Source organism: Nycticebus coucang, chromosome 20 (assembly GCF_027406575.1).
Source record: "Nycticebus coucang isolate mNycCou1 chromosome 20, mNycCou1.pri, whole genome shotgun sequence".
Lineage (NCBI taxonomy): Eukaryota > Metazoa > Chordata > Mammalia > Primates > Lorisidae > Nycticebus > Nycticebus coucang.
The window spans coordinates 48,110,263-48,128,927 of NC_069799.1; the positions used below are offsets into that span (position 1 = coordinate 48,110,263).

At 40.6% G+C, this 18,665-nt stretch overlaps 1 protein-coding gene across 8 annotated transcripts in view; it reads right to left on the reverse strand.

Annotated features, from left to right (window-relative positions):
* ACBD5 (acyl-CoA binding domain containing 5) overlaps positions 1 to 18,665 on the reverse strand; it is a 51,417-nt gene that overhangs the window by 27,404 nt on the left and 5,348 nt on the right. For 4 of the 8 annotated variants that reach the window (XM_053572661.1, XM_053572659.1, XM_053572664.1 and 1 more), the window contains exons 3-6: positions 14,228 to 14,348; positions 10,355 to 10,427; positions 4,265 to 4,379; positions 4,134 to 4,166 (exon numbers count right to left, since the gene is read on the reverse strand). In XM_053572661.1, the coding sequence (XP_053428636.1) occupies positions 4,134 to 4,166; positions 4,265 to 4,379; positions 10,355 to 10,427; positions 14,228 to 14,348 (342 nt within the window). The remainder of the gene's footprint in view (positions 1 to 4,133; positions 4,167 to 4,264; positions 4,380 to 10,354; positions 10,428 to 14,227; positions 14,349 to 18,665) is intronic. The other 4 variants (XM_053572663.1, XM_053572660.1, XM_053572665.1 and 1 more) reach the window with 3 other exon arrangements.

The window sequence follows — 18,665 nt, forward strand, 5'->3', positions numbered from 1 at the left end:
ATTGTCAGAACTTGTACTTCATATAAGCTAGCATGCTAAAAATATAAATATGATATTTTTGGTCCTACCAACAATCTCATGGATATTGTAGTGGGACTCCATTTAAACATCTTTCATCCTTTTATTACCTTTAGGGCTTTGGGTACTACTTAAATTATTACGTCTTTATGATACTTTTTTCTTAAAGTGTTGGTTAAAATCACTTAAAAAAGCAAATTGTCCTACTGAACAAACTTATACCTTGAAAGTAAATACACAAAGCTTCTCAACTGTAATGTGCACATGAATCACCTGAGATCTACTTAAGATGCAGATTCTGAAAGGTCTAGAGTGAACTAAAATTCTGTATTTCCATAAAGCTCCCATGTGTTGCCAACACTATTGGTTACTGGACCATGTTTTAAGAACACAGATCGGAAGATGATATTTTTGAGATTGCAATAGTCCCCAAAATACAATTCATTGCCTTTTTCTATTCAAATCCCAGCTGGTCTTTCTGCAAAAATTGACAAGCAGATTCTAAAATTCATATGAAAATGTAGGGGATCAAGAATAGCCAAAACAATTTTGAAAAAGTACAAAACTGGAGGACTCACTCTTACTTTTCTTTTTCTTTTGAGACAGAGTCTCACTATGTCACCCTTAGTAGAGTGCTGTGACATCACAGCTCACAGTAACCTCAAACTCTTGGGCTTAAGCGATTCTCTTGCCTCAGCCTCCCAAGTAGCTGGGACTACAGGTGCCCGCCACAATGCCCAAGTATTTTTTTTATTGCAGTTGTCATTGTTGTCTAGCTGAACAGGGCTGGGTTCAAACCTGTCAGCCTTGGTACATGTGGCCGGCGCCATAACCACTGTGCTATGGGCGCAGAGCCGACTCATACTTTCTAATTTCAAAATTTACTGCATATGTATATTTGGAAAGTGCCCATGTCAGATATCAAACTGATAAATCTGTTCTATTAAACATAAATAGCTAGGTTTTTTTTTTGTTTGTTTGTTTTCGAGACATAGTCTCACATTGTTGCCCACAGTAGAGTACTGTGGCGTACTCTACTGTGGGCAACTCCACAGCAACCTCCAGCTCCACAGCAACCTCCAGCTCTTGGGTTTAGGTGATTCTCTTGCCTCAGCCTCCCGAGTAGCTGGGACTACAGGTGCCAGCCACAACTCCCGGCTATGTTTTTGTTGCATTTGGCCTGGGTCGAGTTCAAATCCGCTACCCTCAGTATATGGGGCTGGTGCCCTATTCACTGAGCCACAGGTGCCACCCTTAAATGGCTAGTTTTATTTATTTATTTATTTTTATTTTATTTATTTATTTATTTATTGAGACAGAGCCTCAAGCTGTCGCCCTGGGTAGAGTGGCATCACAGCTCACAGCAGCCTACAACTCCTGGACTCAAGCAATTCTCCTGCCTCTGCCTCCCAGGTAGCTGGAACTACAGGCACCTGCCACAACACCCGGCTATTTCTTTTGTTGCAGTTGTCACTGTTGTTTGGCGGGCTCAGGCTGGATTCAAACTGGCCAGCTCAGGTGTATGTGGCTGGCACCTTAGCCACTTGAGCCACAGGCGCTGAGCCAAATGGCCAGTTTTAATAAGATGCTCAGTTTAAAAAAAATTCATAATAGCAAACTGTCTTGCAATTTGGCCAAGTCTTACAAAATTACAAACAACTATTACATACTTCTAATTCCATTTCTGTTATTTCTTATAGATACACTTCCACATGTAAAAAATTCTTAGGCCAGGTTAGGTGGCTCAGACCTGTAATACTAGCACTCTGGGAGGCCGAGGGTGGATCACTTGAGCTCACAGAGTTCCAGACCAGCTTGAGCGAGAGTAAGACTCCCCTCTCTACTAAAAATGAAAAACTGAGGCAAGAGGATCTCTTAAGCCCAAGAGTTTGAGGTTGCTGTGAGCTATGATGCCATAGCACTCTACCAAGGACGACAAAGTGAGACTGTCTCAAAATACATAAATAAAAATAAAAATTCTGAGAAGCATTTTTTGAAGAGCAAAAGAAGAAATAATTTAAATGTTCATCAGAATCGTTCAAGTTAAATTATAATGCAGGTCCACAATCCTTTACTTACAACCCTTGGATTCAGATATGTTTTGAAATCTCAAGTTCTCTCATTTTGCAAAGGTCATATGATACATATGCCACTTGGTATATTATGTAACATCTCCAATAGAGTTAAGGCAACTCTCACTAAAAAAAGAAAATAAGATTTTTTGCAGCAAAACACATGAATAGATACACTAAACAGGATAAAGATTCAAAATAGCCTTAAGTCATTTCAGGTTAGCTGTTTTTCCTCAATTAGTTCATGTCAGACAGGTTTTGCTACCATATAAGTTGCCAAGAAAATTCTGTCTTCAGGCTTTTGGATTTTTAAGTTAAAGCCAAGTAACTGTGGACCTGTGCCTTTTATTTCCATTATTCACTCTTCTTCATTTTATAATTAGTTGTTTAAATAACTGCTTCTGGCTAGTAGACCAGACTCTACAAAAGCAGGCCCAGATTTATTCCTCACTGCATCCTATTAACATGTTTGACAAAGAGAAAACATTTTTTTTCCCCAGACTGAATAAACATGAACTATAAGAAGAACCATTTGACTCCCTCTAAGCAAATCAGATACACAATGGTATGGTAGAGTTATGTCTTGTAAGTAGTCATCATGAGTTGCACATGGTCTGTTACCAGGACAGGCACAAACTACAAGGGTGTATTACAGTACTGGCAGATTACTGTTCTAAAAGTATGCAATTTGTGTCAATTATTAAAAGATACTTTGTAAATAGGAATGGGAGGAGGGTGCCAGGCTGATTTTCATTTAAAGTGCATTAAATTTTCACTTAAATTTGCTCTTGTGGTATCTTTTCACTCTGCTTTCCAAAATAATTTAAAGAGCAAATGTTTACATTCAATAGCAGCAAATCTTGCATTTTATTCAACTCCTACTAGTATATAAAACATAACTGTTTTGGCTGGTGTGTTGGCTCACACCTGTAATCCTAGCACGCTAGGAGGCCAAGGCAGGAGGATCCTTTCAACTTAGGAGTGTGAGACCAGCCTGAACAAGAGCCGGATCTCATCTCTACTAAAAATAGAAAAATTAATGGGGCATGGTGGCATATGCCTATGGACCCAGCTACGTAGGGGGCTGAGGCAGGAAGACTGCTTAATCCCAGGAGTTTGAGGTTACTCTGAGCTATGCTGAGATCATAGGACTCTATGGAGGGTGACATAGTGAGATTCTGTCTCAAAAAAAAAAAAAAAAAAAAAAAATTTTCAATCCTTCACTAAGAACATGAATACAATGTGAAGTGAATTCACTAATTTCTTTGATGTGTTTTTTGTTTGTTTGTTTTTCTGTTTAGCAGGACCAGGCCGAGTTTGAACCCACTAGTCCCAGTGCACAGGGCCAGTGTTCTAACCACCACACTATGGGCACCCAGCCTTTGATGTCTTGTTTTAGCTTGCCATGCTAAGTTAAACCATACTGTAAATACATCCATTTTAAAGTTAGCTAAAAGTCATTTAATCCATGGTAGTAGTATTATAATTCTTAAAGCAAAATAGAAAATATAACCTATCAGGGCCAGGCGTGGTGGCTCACGCCTGTAATCCTAGAATTCTGGGAGGCCAAGGTGAATAGATAGATAGCGTAAGCTCACAGGTTCGAGACAGCCTGAGCAAAAAGCAAGACCCCTGTCTCTACAAAAAATAGCAAAACTGAGGCAAGAGGATTGCTTGAGCCTGAGTTGGAGGTTGCTGTGAGCTATGACGCCATGGAACTCTACCCAGGGTAACAGCTTGAGACTCTGTCTCAAAAAAAAAAAAAAAAAAAGAAAGAAAAGAAGGAAAATATAACCTATCAAAATAAAACCATGAATTCTGTTATAATTTTGTATATAGTAAATGAATCACCTGGCATGTTTCAATAACTAATACTTAATAGTTAAAACTTATAGGTGTAAAATATTTTGGAACTTTATACGGTGTGTTTGCTTAGAATGAAAACTCCTGGTGACAAGATTATAAGCTCTGTATAGCTTTGTATAGAATTCTTCAGGCATGGAAATTTTGAACACATTTTTACATGGATTTCATTATTCCTACCTTCTAAATATTTAGAGATTCTCTCCAGTCGGACTAGCATGTGAAAGTAAAAATGAGAATTAGATATACAAATATTAATGTATACATAATGTATCAGTTGCTGAATTGAAGAATAGGTAAAATAGTCCAACCTGAGGTTACATCAGAACTCCTGCCACTCTTTTTGTCTTCTACAATTTCATAAAATGGACCTATGACGCGCAGCAATTCTTCAACTTTCTCGGTCATTGGCATAGTCTCAATTATCTGTAATTAAAACCAACAAATATTGTAAAATCACAAACTTAATTTGATCTACACTAGTATCAAATAATTCACTACTTCCAATTTATTGATAATTTTGAAATTGGAAGTTCATTATTAGAATCCCTAAAAGAGGGCGGCGCCTGTGGCTCAGTCGGTAAGGTGCCAGCCCCATATACCGAGGGTGACGGGTTCAAACCCGGCCCCGGCCAAACTGCAACCAAAAAAAAAAAAAAAATAGCTGTGTGTTGTGGCGGGCGCCTATAGTCCCAGCTACTTGGGAGGCTGAGGCAAGAGAATCGCTTAAGCCCAGGAGTTGGAGGTTGCTGTGAGCTGTGTGAGGCCTCGGCACTCTACCAAGGGCCATAAAGTGAGATTCTGTCTCTACAAAAAAAAAAAAAAAAAGAATCCCTAAAAGATCTATGTTAATTACATATGTAATGTATACACATTCCTAGAAAAGTCTGAAATACAATAAAGATCTAAAAGCATTTTCAATTTGAAGACTATTTTGCACAAGCTTCATATAAAATAAAATATTATACAGTAAGGCTGAGCGTGGTGGCTCATGTCTGTAATCCCAGCACTCTGGGAGGCCAAGCTGGGTGGATTGCTTGAGCTCAGGAGTTCAAGACCAGCCTGGCCAGAGCAAGACCCTGTCTCTAAAAAACTACCTGGGTGTTGTCTCAGCGCCTGTAGTATAGTGGTTATGGCATCAGCCACATACACCTAGGCTGCCGGGTTCGAACCTAGTCCAGGCCAGCTAAATGACAACTGCAACAAAAAAATAGCCAGACATTGTGGTGGGCACCTATAGTCCCAGCTACTTGGGAGGCTAAGACAAGTTAATAGCTTGAGCCCAAGCATTTGAGGTTGCTGTGAGCTATGGCACCACAGCACTCTACCAAGGGTGACACAGTGAGACTCTGTCTCATAAAAAAAAAAAATTGCTGGATGTTGTAGTGGACGCCTGTAGTCACAGCCCTGGCTACTTGGGAGGCTGAGGCTGAGAATCACTTAAGCCTAAGAGTTTGAGGTTGCTGTGAGCTGTGACGCCACAGCACTCTACGGAGGGCAACATAGTGAAACCCTGTCTCAAAAAAAAAAAAAGTGTGAGAACTACAGAAAGGAGTGTATGCTAGCACCAAACAAATAAAAACAGCGTATTCACTTTTTCAATAAGCTAGAATTTCATTAGTCAATATAGTAAGGACACAAGGAGCCAGAGCAAGACATGCTCAATTTACAAGGTTACTCTCCAAAGAAAAAACTGTAAAAATATACAAACCGAGAAGGATGTATATCCTTCTTAGCCATTCTTTCCCTGGCCCATACTGAAATGCAAGAAATGGCAAGCACAGGCACACTTACAAGGTAGAGACAGAAAAAAGGGAACACCCAGACAAGCAGAAAAGGCAAATCTCAGTCTAGATAACTACTACCTAGCTTCAGAGAAGATGTGATCTACAGTTTTAAATTAATTAAGCCAATTCAGTATATTGTAACCTATCCAAAGAAAAATGTTTTAATAGCAATATTTGATAAATAATTGATACATTTGCATGGACTCTGGAAAAGCAACATCAAAGCCCAATAATTTTTCTAGGTTTATCCAGCACTTTTTCTTAGTGAGATAGTGAGAGACATGTGATGATGAAAATATCTTGGATAGGTGCAGAGATACTCAATTACAGCAAAGACTAAATTCCTTTTTTTTAAATGAAACTTTTTTTTTTGATACATTTATTTATTTATGTTTTAGTTTTTGGCTGGGGCTGGGTTTGAACCCACCACCTACAGCATATGGGGCCAGTGCCCTACACTTGAGCCACAAGCACCACCTTCTTTTTTTTTTTTTTTTTTGTAGAGACACAGTCTCACTTTATGGCCTTGGACAGAGTGCCGTGGCATCACACAGCTCACAGCAACTTCCAACTCCTGGGCTTAGGCGATTCTCTTGCCTCAGCCTCCAGAGTAGCTGAGACTACAGGCGCCTGCCACAACATCTGGCTATTTTTTGTTTGTTTTGTTTTTGCAGTTTTTGGCTGGGGCCAGGTTTGAACCTGCCACCTCTGGTATATGGGGCCAGCGCCCTCCTCCTTGAGCCACAGGCACCACCCCACCTGGCTATTTTTTGGTTGCAGCCATCTTGTTGTTTGGCGGGCCCAGGCTGGATTCATACCTGCCAGCTCAGGTGTATGTGGCTGGCGCCTTAGCCTCTTGAGCCACAGATGCCAAGCCTGCTTAGTCTATTCTGAAAGCTAAATTGATCATAAGCAAATTTTTACCCCAGCAAATTTTTTAGTGATATTTTGCAGGACAACTTATAAATTATGAAAAGTAATTTTCTATAAAATGTTATCCATTATGCAACATAAATTAAATTCATAAAGTTTTTGAAACCTTATTTTTTTTTTTTAATTTGAGACAGTTTCTCTCTGTTACACTGAGTAGAGTGCCATGGCGTCATCATACCTCACAGAAACCTCAAACTCTTGGGCTCAAGCAATCCTCTTGCCTCAGTGATCCTCGGCCTCCCATGTAGCTAGGACTATAGGCACCTAACACAAAGTCTGGCTAATTTTTCTATTTATAGTAGAGATGGGGTCTCACTCTTGTTCAGGTTGTCTCAAACTCCTAAGCTCAAGTAATACACATACCTAGGCCTCCCAAAGTGCTAGGATTACAGGTGTGAACCACCATGCCCAGCTTTATTTATTTATTTATTTACTTAGTCATTGTTGTTTAGCAGGCCCAGTGTATGTGGCCAGCGCCCTAACCACTGAGCTACTGGTACTAAGCCACAAGCCCAGCTTTGAAACCCTTAAATGCAAAGACACGAAATGAGATTTATACTGTAAAGAGTAATGGTAAAGAACAATAGTACAGTGATTTCTGAACTCTATTTTTGTTGTCATGAACTATATTTGATACATTTACTACCAAGTGAGTTGGATTCACCTTAACTCTAGTTTTGAACCCAGGGCCTCACGAAGCATATATAAATCACACATTTCTTTTTTTTTTTTTTTTTTTTTGTAGAGACAGAGTCTCACTGTACGGCCCTCAGTAGAGTGCCATGGCGTTACACGGCTCACAGCAACCTCTAACTCTTGGGCTTACGCGATTCTCTTGCCTCAGCCTCCCGAGTAGCTGGGACTACAGGCGCCCGCCACAACGCCCGGCTATTTTTTTGTTGCAATTTGGCCGGGGCTGGGTTTGAACCCGCCACCCTCGGCATATGGGGCCGGTACCCTACTCACTGAGCCACAGGCGCCGCCCATAAATCACACATTTCTTGACATATCTTGACGTAATAAAGCACTGTGGGCCTAAGGAAAAAAAAATTTTTCCTAATGTGGTAGTCAATGTATTAAAAACATAATTTAGGGGCCAGACGTAGTGGCTCATGCCTATAATCTTAGCACTCTGGGAGGTGGTGAGTGGATTGCTCAAATTCAGGAGTGCGAGACTAGCCTGAGCAAGAGCAAGACTCCATCTCTAAAAATAGCCAGGTGTTGTGGCAGATGCCTGTAGTCCCAGCTACTTAGGAAGCTGAGGCAAGAAAATCATTTGAGCCCAGGAGTTTGAGGTTGCTGTGAGCTGTGACTCCATGGCACTCTACCAAAGGTGACAAAGTGAGAGTCTATCTCAAAAACAAATAAAGAAAGGTAAGCAGTAGAAACAGTAGGTAACTGAAAACAGCAGTGTAGTTTTTAATCTTTCTTAGGAAAACAATAGAATACCCTTTGTTTCATCTCCCTGTTACTTAAAATTGTGGCCAAAGGGAAAAAAGTTAAAAAAAAAAAAGAAGAAAACCTAAACTGTGTCTCTACCATTAATTAATAAAATTAGATAGAAGAAAATGGGTAAATTTTACTCAATGTGTCAATTCAACTTTTTATTACTGAAGTATGTCCTAAAAATTATAATAATATTTAAAGAAAAATAGTTATCAAACCAAAAAGTTTTAGATTAGCCTTCCTTTTTTCTGCTTTGAAAAGGCTCCTTTGTTATTGTGTTAGTGACATAGTTAAAAGCCAAAAGAACTAAACTCTTTCCTCTGTTACAGATAAAGTCCATTAAATGAAAATTGTGAAAATATAACAAAGGGGGCGGCGCCTGTGGCTCAAAGGAGTAGGGCGCCAGCCCCATATGCTAGCGGTCGCGGGTTCAAAGCCAGCCCCAGCCAAAAACTGCAAAAAAAAAAAAAAAATGCTTAAAAAAAAGAAAATGTGGGGCGGCGCCTGTGGCTCAGTGAGTAGGGCGCCGGCCCTATATACCGAGGGTGGTGGGTTCAAACCCAGCCCCGGCCAAACTGCAACCAAAAAATAGCCAGGCATTGTGGCAAGCGCCTGTAGTCCCAGCTACTTGGGAGGCTGAGGCAGGAGAATCGCCTAAGCCCAGGAGTTGGAGGTTGCTGTGAGCTGTGTGAGGCCACCGCACTCTACCGAGGGCCATAAAGTGAGACTGTCTCTACAAAAAAAAAAAAAAAAAGAAAATGAAAATGTGGGCGGCGCCTGTGGCTCAGTCGGTAAGGCGCTGGCCCTATATACCGAGGGTGGCGGGTTCAAAACCGGCCCCAGCCAAACTGCAACCAAAAAATAGCCGGGCGTCGTGGCGGGCGCCTGTAGTCCCAGCTACTTAGGAGGCTGAGGCAAGAGAATCGCTTAAGCCCAGGAGCTGGAGGTTGCTGTGAGCTGTGTGAGGCCACGGCACTCTACCGAGGGCCATAAAGTGAGACTCTGTCTCTACAAAAAAAAAAAGAAAATGTAACAAAGGGCACAACTTTGAGCAATGTAGAAGATTAGAAAATGAATATAAAAATACTGTTTTAAATCTATTAAATGGAAATAATTACAGAGATTAATACCATCAAACCATCTGGCAAAAACAGTATTCCTTTTTACAGATTTTCTTTATGTTCAAAGATAATTTATTTCAGATTATCAAGCTTATATTCCACAACTTCTGATCTATATCCAAAATAAAAATGGTCCTCTATAAAATGTGTCTAAGATAGATCATCTTTAATTGCTTTTTTTCCGCTTTTATCCCCTTGGTTTCAATTCCATCTTAAAGACAACAACATCAATTTTAAAAGCTTTGATTTCTTCATAAATTTGTTCCTCAAAACCATATGTTGGCCACACTTAAAAGAGCTAGTTAACAAGGAATGAATGCCCTTCTTTGGTAGTTAACATAGAACCTAAAAGCACCCTTATCTTATTCTGCTTCTGAAGGATCTATGTACTGACAGAAAAATGCTTGGTACTGAGACGTCCAGTGGTGGAAGTATCTCAATTTATGAGTCAAAACTTCTATGAGAACATTGTTGGGCAATGTTAACTATTTCTCCAAATAAAAAAGTTTCCAAGTAGAAATGTTGTCAAGACCATTAGGTACTGCCCAGACTCCAGAGTAAGGGACATCAATATTTTTAAATGCATTATTTTCTTTTTTTTTTGTAGAGACAGAGTCTCACTTTATGGTCCTCGGTAGAGTGTCGTGGCCTCACACAGCTCACGGCAACCTCCAACTCATGGGCTTAAGCGATTCTACAGGCGCCCGCCACAATGCCCGGCTATTTTTTGGTTGCAGTTTGGCCAGGGCTGGGTTTGAACCCGCCACCCTCGGTATATGGGGCCGGCGCCCTACCAACTGAGCCACAGGCGCCACCCATAAATGCATTATTTTCTTACTCTCACATCCTTTATAGAGAAAGATAGGGAAAATGATAAAAAACAACAACAACAAATGAAAGCATCAGATCACATCTTAAGGAAAAAAACACTTACCTTAAGATGAACAGATAAAGCCCTAATAAATTCAATAGTCTAGATTCTATAGTATAACATACTACAATCTTCTTGTTCCTTAAAACAAAGCAACTAATTTGTCTGATGATGAAATTAAATTAGAGCTGCTCTGAATATTTTTGTTTTCTGCTATCAATTATTTTTCCTTGTTTTTCCTACCTTTTTCATTTCTTCAACATATGCAATCATGGCTTCCTCTTTGGTCATATCACCCAATGAATTCCAAGCATCCCTAGAAATGAAAATATCCAAATAATTATAGAAAAATAACTTATTTTCAATTGCTCACAATACAATTGATTCATAGTTGATGCTATATAGGGTCATTTATTCAAAACAGAAACTCCTTAAAGTCATGTTATATTTCCAAATTATCCTTTTTTTTTTTTTTGAGACAGAGTCTTACTTTGTTACCCTCAGTAGAATGCCATGGTGTCACAGCTCACAGCAATGTCAAATTCCTAGGCACAAGCAATCCTCTTGCCTCAGCCTCCTGAGTAGCTGGGGCTACAGGTGCCAGCTATTGTTTTCTATTTTTAGTACAGGTGGGGCCACCTATTGTTTTCTGTTTTTAGTACAGGTGGGGCCGCATTTCTCTCACTATGGTCTTGAACTCCTGAGCTCAAGGGATGCTCCTGCTTTGGCCTCTCAGAGTGCTAACATTACAAGTGTGCCACTACAACCAGCCTGTTCATAAATATTTTCTAAGAACTCTTCAAATGTTTTTATATCATTATAAAGAAGAGTAACAGAAATGAACACTTTAGAAGATTACATAAATTGTCACAGGCATGTTTTAAATGAATAAAAGTTTTAGTTAAAAGTTTCCAGGGCGACACCTGTGGCTCAAGGAGTAGGGCGCCAGTCCCATATGCCGGAGGTGGCGGGTTCAAACCCAGCCACGGCCACAAAAAAAAAAAAAAAAAAAGTTTCCATTAAGGGGCGGCGCCAGCCCCATATACTGAGGGTGGCGGGTTCACACCCAGCCCCGGCCAAACTGCAACAAAAAAATAGCCCGGCGTTGTGGCGGGCACCTGTAGTCCCAGCTGCTCAGGAGGCTGAGGCAAGAGAATCACATAAGCCCAAGAGCTGGAGGTTGCTGTGAGCCATGTGACACCACAGCACTCTACAGAGGGCAGTAAAGTGAGACTCTGTCTCTACAAAAAAAAAAAAAAAAAGTTTCCATTAAGGTTCAGTGCCTGTAGCTCAGCAGCTAGGGCACCAGCCACATACACCAGAGCTGGCAGGTTCGAATCCAGCCTGGGCCTGCCAAACAACAATGACAACTGCAACAACAACAACAAAAAAAAATAGCTGGGCGTTGTGGCAGGCAGCTGTAATCCCAGTTACTTGGGAGGCTGAGGTAAAAGAATTGCCTAAGCCCAAGAGTTGGAGGTTGCTGTGAGCTGTGACACCACGGCACTCTACCAAGGGCAACATAGTGAGACTCCATCTCAAAAAAAAAAAGTTTCCATTAATTTAAGTAAGATTCCACAGGAAGAAACAATTTAAATGAGAGCCTAACTTAAACACCTGAACTAAACATGACAATGATTTCTTACTTCTAAAAGAAAGAAAATGCAGGGCGGCGCCTGTGGCTCAGTCAGTAAGGCGCCGGCCCCATATACCGAGGGTGGCGGGTTCAAACCCGGCCCCGGCTGAACTGCAACCAAAAAATAGCCGGGCGTTGTGGCGGGCGCCTGTAGTCCCAGCTACTCAAGAGGCTGAGGCAAAAGAATCGCTTAAGCCCAGGAGTTGGAGGTTGCTGTGAGCTGTGTGAGGCCATAGCACTCTACCAAGGGCCATAAAGTGAGACTCTGTCTCTACAAAAAAAAAGAAAATGCAAGAGACAGGAATGTTTTAAATTGTCAGATAATTGGCTTGGCACTTGTGGCTCAAGCAGCTAAGGCGTCAGCCACATACACCTGAGCTGGCAGGTTCAAATCCAGCCTGGGCCCGCCAAACAACAATGATGGCTGCAACCAAAAAAAAATAGCTGGGTGTTGTGACGGGTACCTGTAGTCTCAGCTACTTGGGATGCAGAGGCAGGAGAATCACTTGAGCCTAGGAGTTGGAGCTTGCTGTGAGCTGTGATGCCACAACACTCTACCCAGGGCGACAGCTTGAGGCTCTGTCTCAAAAAAAAAAAAAATTGCCAGATAATAAGAATAGTCCTTTCAGGGCAGCGCCTGTGGCTCAAAGGAGTAGGGCGCCAGTCCCATATGCCGGAGGTGGTGGGTTCAAACCCAGCCCTGGCCAAAAACTGCAAAATAAAATAAAATAAAAATAATACAGAAAATTATAAAAAAAAAAAAAAAACCTTTCAAATTTTTGCCTGACATGAAAAAACCTCCTTTTTTATACAATTTTCTCAAAAGGATTTTAACTCCACCAAAGGGCAATTCCTGGGAGGAAAATGCAAAGTAAATAAGTAAATTTTGTTATAATGGAGAGATTAGATGATATATTGCTATTTTATTTAACCTATCATTTTATAATTATTCATAAAGATCTCAGAAGAAAGTACAATACTAAGAAATCTTCAAACAAGGTTATGGCAGCTGCAGTTCAGGGTGAGAAAAATCAGCATCAGAATGTTCGGTGTTCATGAGCTGGATTTTAGCTGAGTAAAAACAATATCAAAGAGTGGCTCTTTTGGGCGGCGCCTGTGGCTGAAGGAGTAGGGCGCCGGTCCCATATGCCGGAGGTGGCGGGTTCAAAACCAGCCCCGGCCAAAAACCACAAAAAAAAAAAAAAAAAAAAAAAGAGTGGCTCTTTCCACATGCATTACTAATCAAGTACGGTCTAAAATTGCCTTCTGTCAGACATTTGTAAAGTCTTCAATGATATTTAAGAATATCAGGCTGGGTGTGGTGGCTCATGCCTGTTGTAATTCCAGCACTTTGGGAGGCTGAAGCAGGAGGATCCCTTAAGGCCAGGTATTTGAGACCAGCCTAGGCCACACAGTGAGACCTCTTTTCTAAAAAACATTAAAAAAAAAAAATAGTTGGGCATGGTAGCACACACCTGTAGTCCCAGCTACTTGCCAGGTTGAGATGGGAGTATGTCTTGAGCCCAGGAGTCTGAGGCTGCATGCAGTGAGCTATGATGACACTGTATGCAGCCTGGGCTCCAGAACAAGACCTTAAAAAAAAAAAAAAAAAAAAAAGGAATATCAAATGGTAGTCAAGATCAATTGGGAAAGTGGCACAGGTATCTCAGTAGTTTATAACTCTTTTAAGGATATTTAAAAATTAAATTTCTATTCATGTACAGTGGTCAGAAGTGATGGCTTAGGCTCAGCACCTGTAGCACAATGGTTATAGCGCCAGCCACGTACACAGAGGATGACAGGTTCAAACTCAGCCCGTGCCAGCTAAACAACAATGACAACTGCAATAAAAAAAAAAAATAGTTGGGCGTTGTGGTGGGTGCCTGTAGTCCCAGCTACTCGGGAGGTTGAGGCAAGAAAATCTCTTGAGCTCAAGAGTTTGAGGTTGCTGTGAACTATGATGCCACAGCACTCTACCGAGGGCCACAGAGTAAGACTCTGTCTCCAAAACAAACAAAAAAAAAAGTGATGGCTTAGATGAGAGTTAGTGTGGCAGTACTTGAGTCATATTCTTAGTTATTTATTACCTCAAAGACTCAAAGCAAACCATGTCACTTGACAAACAAAAGTCATTATTTTTCTTGGCAAGCAAAAGAGGCAGTTAAAGTTTGTTCATTTACCTTAGGGAGGGAGTTGCTTTTGGATTAAAATAGATAAAAAGTCCATAACAGGAAAGATCAACTGAAAATGCTTTTTATTTTGAATGCACCTACCCCTTTTGGTTTTATTGTTTTCCTCTCTTCCTTGAGAGTTTCCCATTTGTGTAGAATTGTGTTACGAGCACCTGGAGAATCAAAATTGTACCCAGTACCTATAACACTTTATGTATAAAATGTAATAATATATAAGCACATAAGTAACAGCCATATAATTATATGATTAAAATTAAAATTCTTTCATAGCTCTCTATATAAAATTACCATTTATATCTTCCAATAGGATCCCAGAAAGCAGGTCTTGAAAGTTTACAGGGTCCTTCAGTTGCCTGTTTATAGAAGCTATAGAACTTAAGCATCATTTCATTTGTTGGCTGGAATGAACCTATTAGAAACATACATTGAATATACATCATTGGGGAAAACAGTTGATAATCTAAGGTTATAAATTAGCTTAGCTGTACTAATAACGATTTTGTATCTCTTTAAAAGTTCAGATAATAATTTTTTTCTACCTTATAGACAGAAAAATCATGGCTCTGTTAGTTGCTTGTCCTTTGATTTAAAAAAACTCTGAGATTCTAAACTTCGCTAACAAGGCCTAAGACAGTTCAATAAATAAAAGAAGAAATTAATAAACATGCAGTAGGTATAAGCAAAATAACTAACAATGTAAGTTTAAAAACAAATATTTTAAAAGGCATACAGTTATTATGTAACTGTAATGTGGTATTTTTTTTTTTTTTTTTTTGTAGAGACAGAGTCTTACTCTACAGCCCTCGGGTAGAGTGCCGTGGTGTCACACGGCTCACAGCAACCTCTAACTCTTGGGCTTACACAATTCTCTTGCCTCAGCCTCCCAAGCAGCTGGGACTACAGGCGCCCACCACAACGCCCGGCTATTTTTTTGTTGCAGTTTGGCCGGGGCTGGGTTTGAACTCGCCACCCTCGGCATATGGGGCTGGCACCCTACTCACTGAGCCACAGGCGCGGCCCATGTAATGTGGTATTTTTATTCAAAGTTTGTGACAGGCCCAACAGTGGCTCATGCCTGTAATCCCAGTACTCTGGGAGGACAAGGCAGGAGGATCACTTGAGCTCAGGAGATCCAGACTAGCCTGAGGAAAGCGAGACTGACCTCTACTAAAAACAGAAAAAAAATTATCTGCGCATTGTGGTGGGTACCCTTAGACCCAGCTACTCAGAAGGCTGAGGCAGGAGGATCGCTTGAACCCAGGAGTTTGAGGTTGCTGTAGAGTTAGATTGATTCCACAGCACTCTAGCCTGGGGCAACAGAGGGAGACTTTGTCTCCAAAAAAACAAGTTTGTGACAAATCAAAACTGACTAGCATAAATGAAAAAACTGTCGGGTATACTTGGCCAAATTTCAATTTCTCAGTAGATAAGGAACTTTGGACTAAAGCCAAATAATAAAAGCAGAATTAAGATAAAATAGATTTCTCACTTTCTACCTCTACAATTTTAGAGACATTGGTTTCTTTGAAATCTTCATATATATTTCCAGCATATCTATAACTTTTATCATGTTTAAAATTTTGAAATTGTATGAACACTGCTATAAGTTGCAGTACTGTTAACAACAGAGAAAACTGGTATGCTAATGTTTTATAACAAATAAATGGCTAAATAAATATACACACATAAAAGACTATTTACAGTATAGCCATAAAAAATTATGTTGTAGAAAAATATAACTAAAGGGTGGCGCCTGTGGCTCAATGGGTAGGGCGCCAGCCCCACATGCTGAGGGTGGTGGGTTCAAAACCGGCCTGGCTGAACTACAACAAAAAAATAGCTGGGTGTTGTGGCAGGCGCCTGTAGTCCCAGCTACTTAGGAGGCCCAGGCGAGAGAATCGCCTAAGCCCAGGAGTTGGAGGTTGCTGTGAGCAGTGTGATGCCACGGCACTCTACCAAGGGCCATAAAGTGAGACTCTGTCTCTACAAAAAAAAAAAAAAGAAAGAAAGAAAAGAAAAATATAACTAATGGCATGAGAAAAAATAACAAAAAATAAAAATAAAAGTATAAAAATGTTTTAAAAGGCTAGGCGAGGTGGCTCAAGCCTATAATCCTACTGCTATGAGAAGCCAATATAGGCAATTATTTGAGCTCAGGAGTTGGAGAACAACCTAAGCAAGAACCAGATGGGCTCTCTACTAAAAATAGAAAAAAAAAACTAGCCAAGCATGGTGGTGGGCACCTGTAGTCCCAGCTACTTGGGAGGCTGAAGCAGAAGGATGGCTTAAGCCCAAGAGTTTGAGGTTGCGGTGAGCTGTGATGATGCCCATGACACTCAACCCAGGGTACAGAATGAGACTCTGTCTCAAAAAAGATAAAATAAGTAAAATATAATAACAAAATAATGGCATGCGAAGTTTCATGATCTACTGTCAGATGAGAACAAAAGCAGTTTGTTTGTAGAGACAAAGTCTCACTTTACCGCCCTCGGTAGAGTGTCATGACGTCACAGGACTCACAGAAACCTCCAACTCCTGGGCTTAGGTCAGCCTCCAGAGCAGCTGGGACTACAGGCGCCCGCCACAATCCCGGCTATTTTTTTGTTGCTGTTTGGCCGGGGCTGGGTTTGAACCCACCACCCTCGGTATATGGGGCCGGCGCCCTACTCATTGAGCCACAGGCACTGCCCAACAAAAGCACGTTTAAAATAGTATATGTATGATACATTTTTTTTTTTTGTAGAGACAGAGTCTCACTTTATGGCCCTGGGTAGAGTGCCGTGGCCTCACCCAGCTCACAGCAACCTCCAACTCCTGGGCTTAAGCGATTCTCTTGCCTCAGCCTCCCAAGTAGCTGGGACTACAGGCACCCGCCACGACGCCCGGCTATTTTTTGGTTGCAGTTTGGCAGGGCCGGGTTTGAACCCGCCACCCTCGGTATATGGGGCCGGCGCCCTACCGACTGAGCCACAGGCGCCACCCCTATGTATGATACATTTTTAATTTTATTTTTATTTATTTTTTATTTTTGTAGAGACAGAGTCTCACTTTACAGCCCTCCGTAGAGTGCCATAACATCACAGGACTCACAGCAACCTCCAGCTCTTGGGCTTCTGCGATTCTCTTGCCTCAGTCTCCCGAGCAGCTGGGACTACAGGTGCCCGCCACAACGCCCGGCTATTTTTTTGTTGCAGTTCAGCCGGGGCTGGGTTTGAACCCGCCACCCTCGGTATATGAGGCCCGCGCCCCACTCACTGAGCCACAGGCGCCATCCTGTATGATACATTTTTATAAAATAAGTATCTATGGGGCAGCGCCTGTAGCTCAGAGGAGTAGGGCGCTGGTTCCATATGCTAGAGGTGGCGGGTTCAAGCCCAGCCCTGGCCAAAAACTGCAAAAAAAAAAAAAATAATAAGTATCTATGTACATAAAAAGTATAGTAGAAAGATAATATCAAAATATGAAAAGACAGTATTTTGGGATAATAGGTATACAGATTATTTTATTTTCCTTACTTTTTAAAAAGAAATTAACATCAGTGTATGTTACTTTTATAACAAAAATAATTATAAAAAGGTTAAAATTATAAAATGTTATTTTTAAGTTTTAAATTCCATAATAAACAGACAATATATAATAATCAAAAGTTATCAGTTGGGCGGCACCTATGGCTCAGTAAGGAGGACTCCGGCCCCATATACCGAGGGCGGCAGGTTCCCGGCCCCAGCCAAACTGTAACAAAAAATAGCCGGGTGTTGTGGCAGGCGCCTGTGGTCCCAGCTACTAGGGAGGCTGAGGCAGGAGAACTGCCTAAGCCCAAGAGCTAGAGGTTGCTATGACCTGTGACACCAGGGCACTCTACTGAGAAGCTATCAGTTTATAAAAGGTGTGGAAATTACCATACAGACAATTTGAGAGCAGGTGTTTCAGGTTTGCCCAGGAGTGTATAATTAATTCCAAAATCACAATAATAATTATTCATATAACATATGCACATTTAGGAGTATCTGATACAGTGTTATAATGATACAGTCCTTTATATAGCAGAGGGAAAAAATGGAGAAACTATGGTTACCTGCCCACTACACTCATAGTTTAAAAAAATAATAATTTTAAAATGGTTACCTAGTTAAATGACACAAATCTAAATATAAAACATCAAAAGTTTCATGTGAAAATATCTTCAATAAGTCAAACAAATAAGATTTATAAGTTTATTGGCTTAGGTGAATGATAAACACATTATAGTAGATTAAAACAAAAGTGACATTTATTGAATATAATGCATATATGGAAAGCATTAGATATCTGTTCTCAAGGTGTTCACCTATGACATATTTCATATATGTGTTTGAAATATTACCTAAGAATTTAAAGTTCTAAAGTCATGGTTCTATTAGATATGAATGCCATAGGACTCATTATTACCTTAGGTTCAAGATTAAGAAACAAGGAACACTGGGCATCTACCCAGAAGGAAAAAAATCCTTTTATCATAAGGACACTTGTACTAGACTGTTTATTGCAGCTCAATTTACAATCGCCAAAATGTGGAAACAGCCTAAATGCCCACCAACCCAGGAATGGATTAATAAGCTGTGGTATATGTATACCATGGAATACTATTCAGCCATTAAAAAAAATGGAGACTTTACATCCTTGGTATTAAGGAAGGATGGAAGAGGAAGACATTATTCTTAGTAAAGCATCACAACAATGGAGAAGC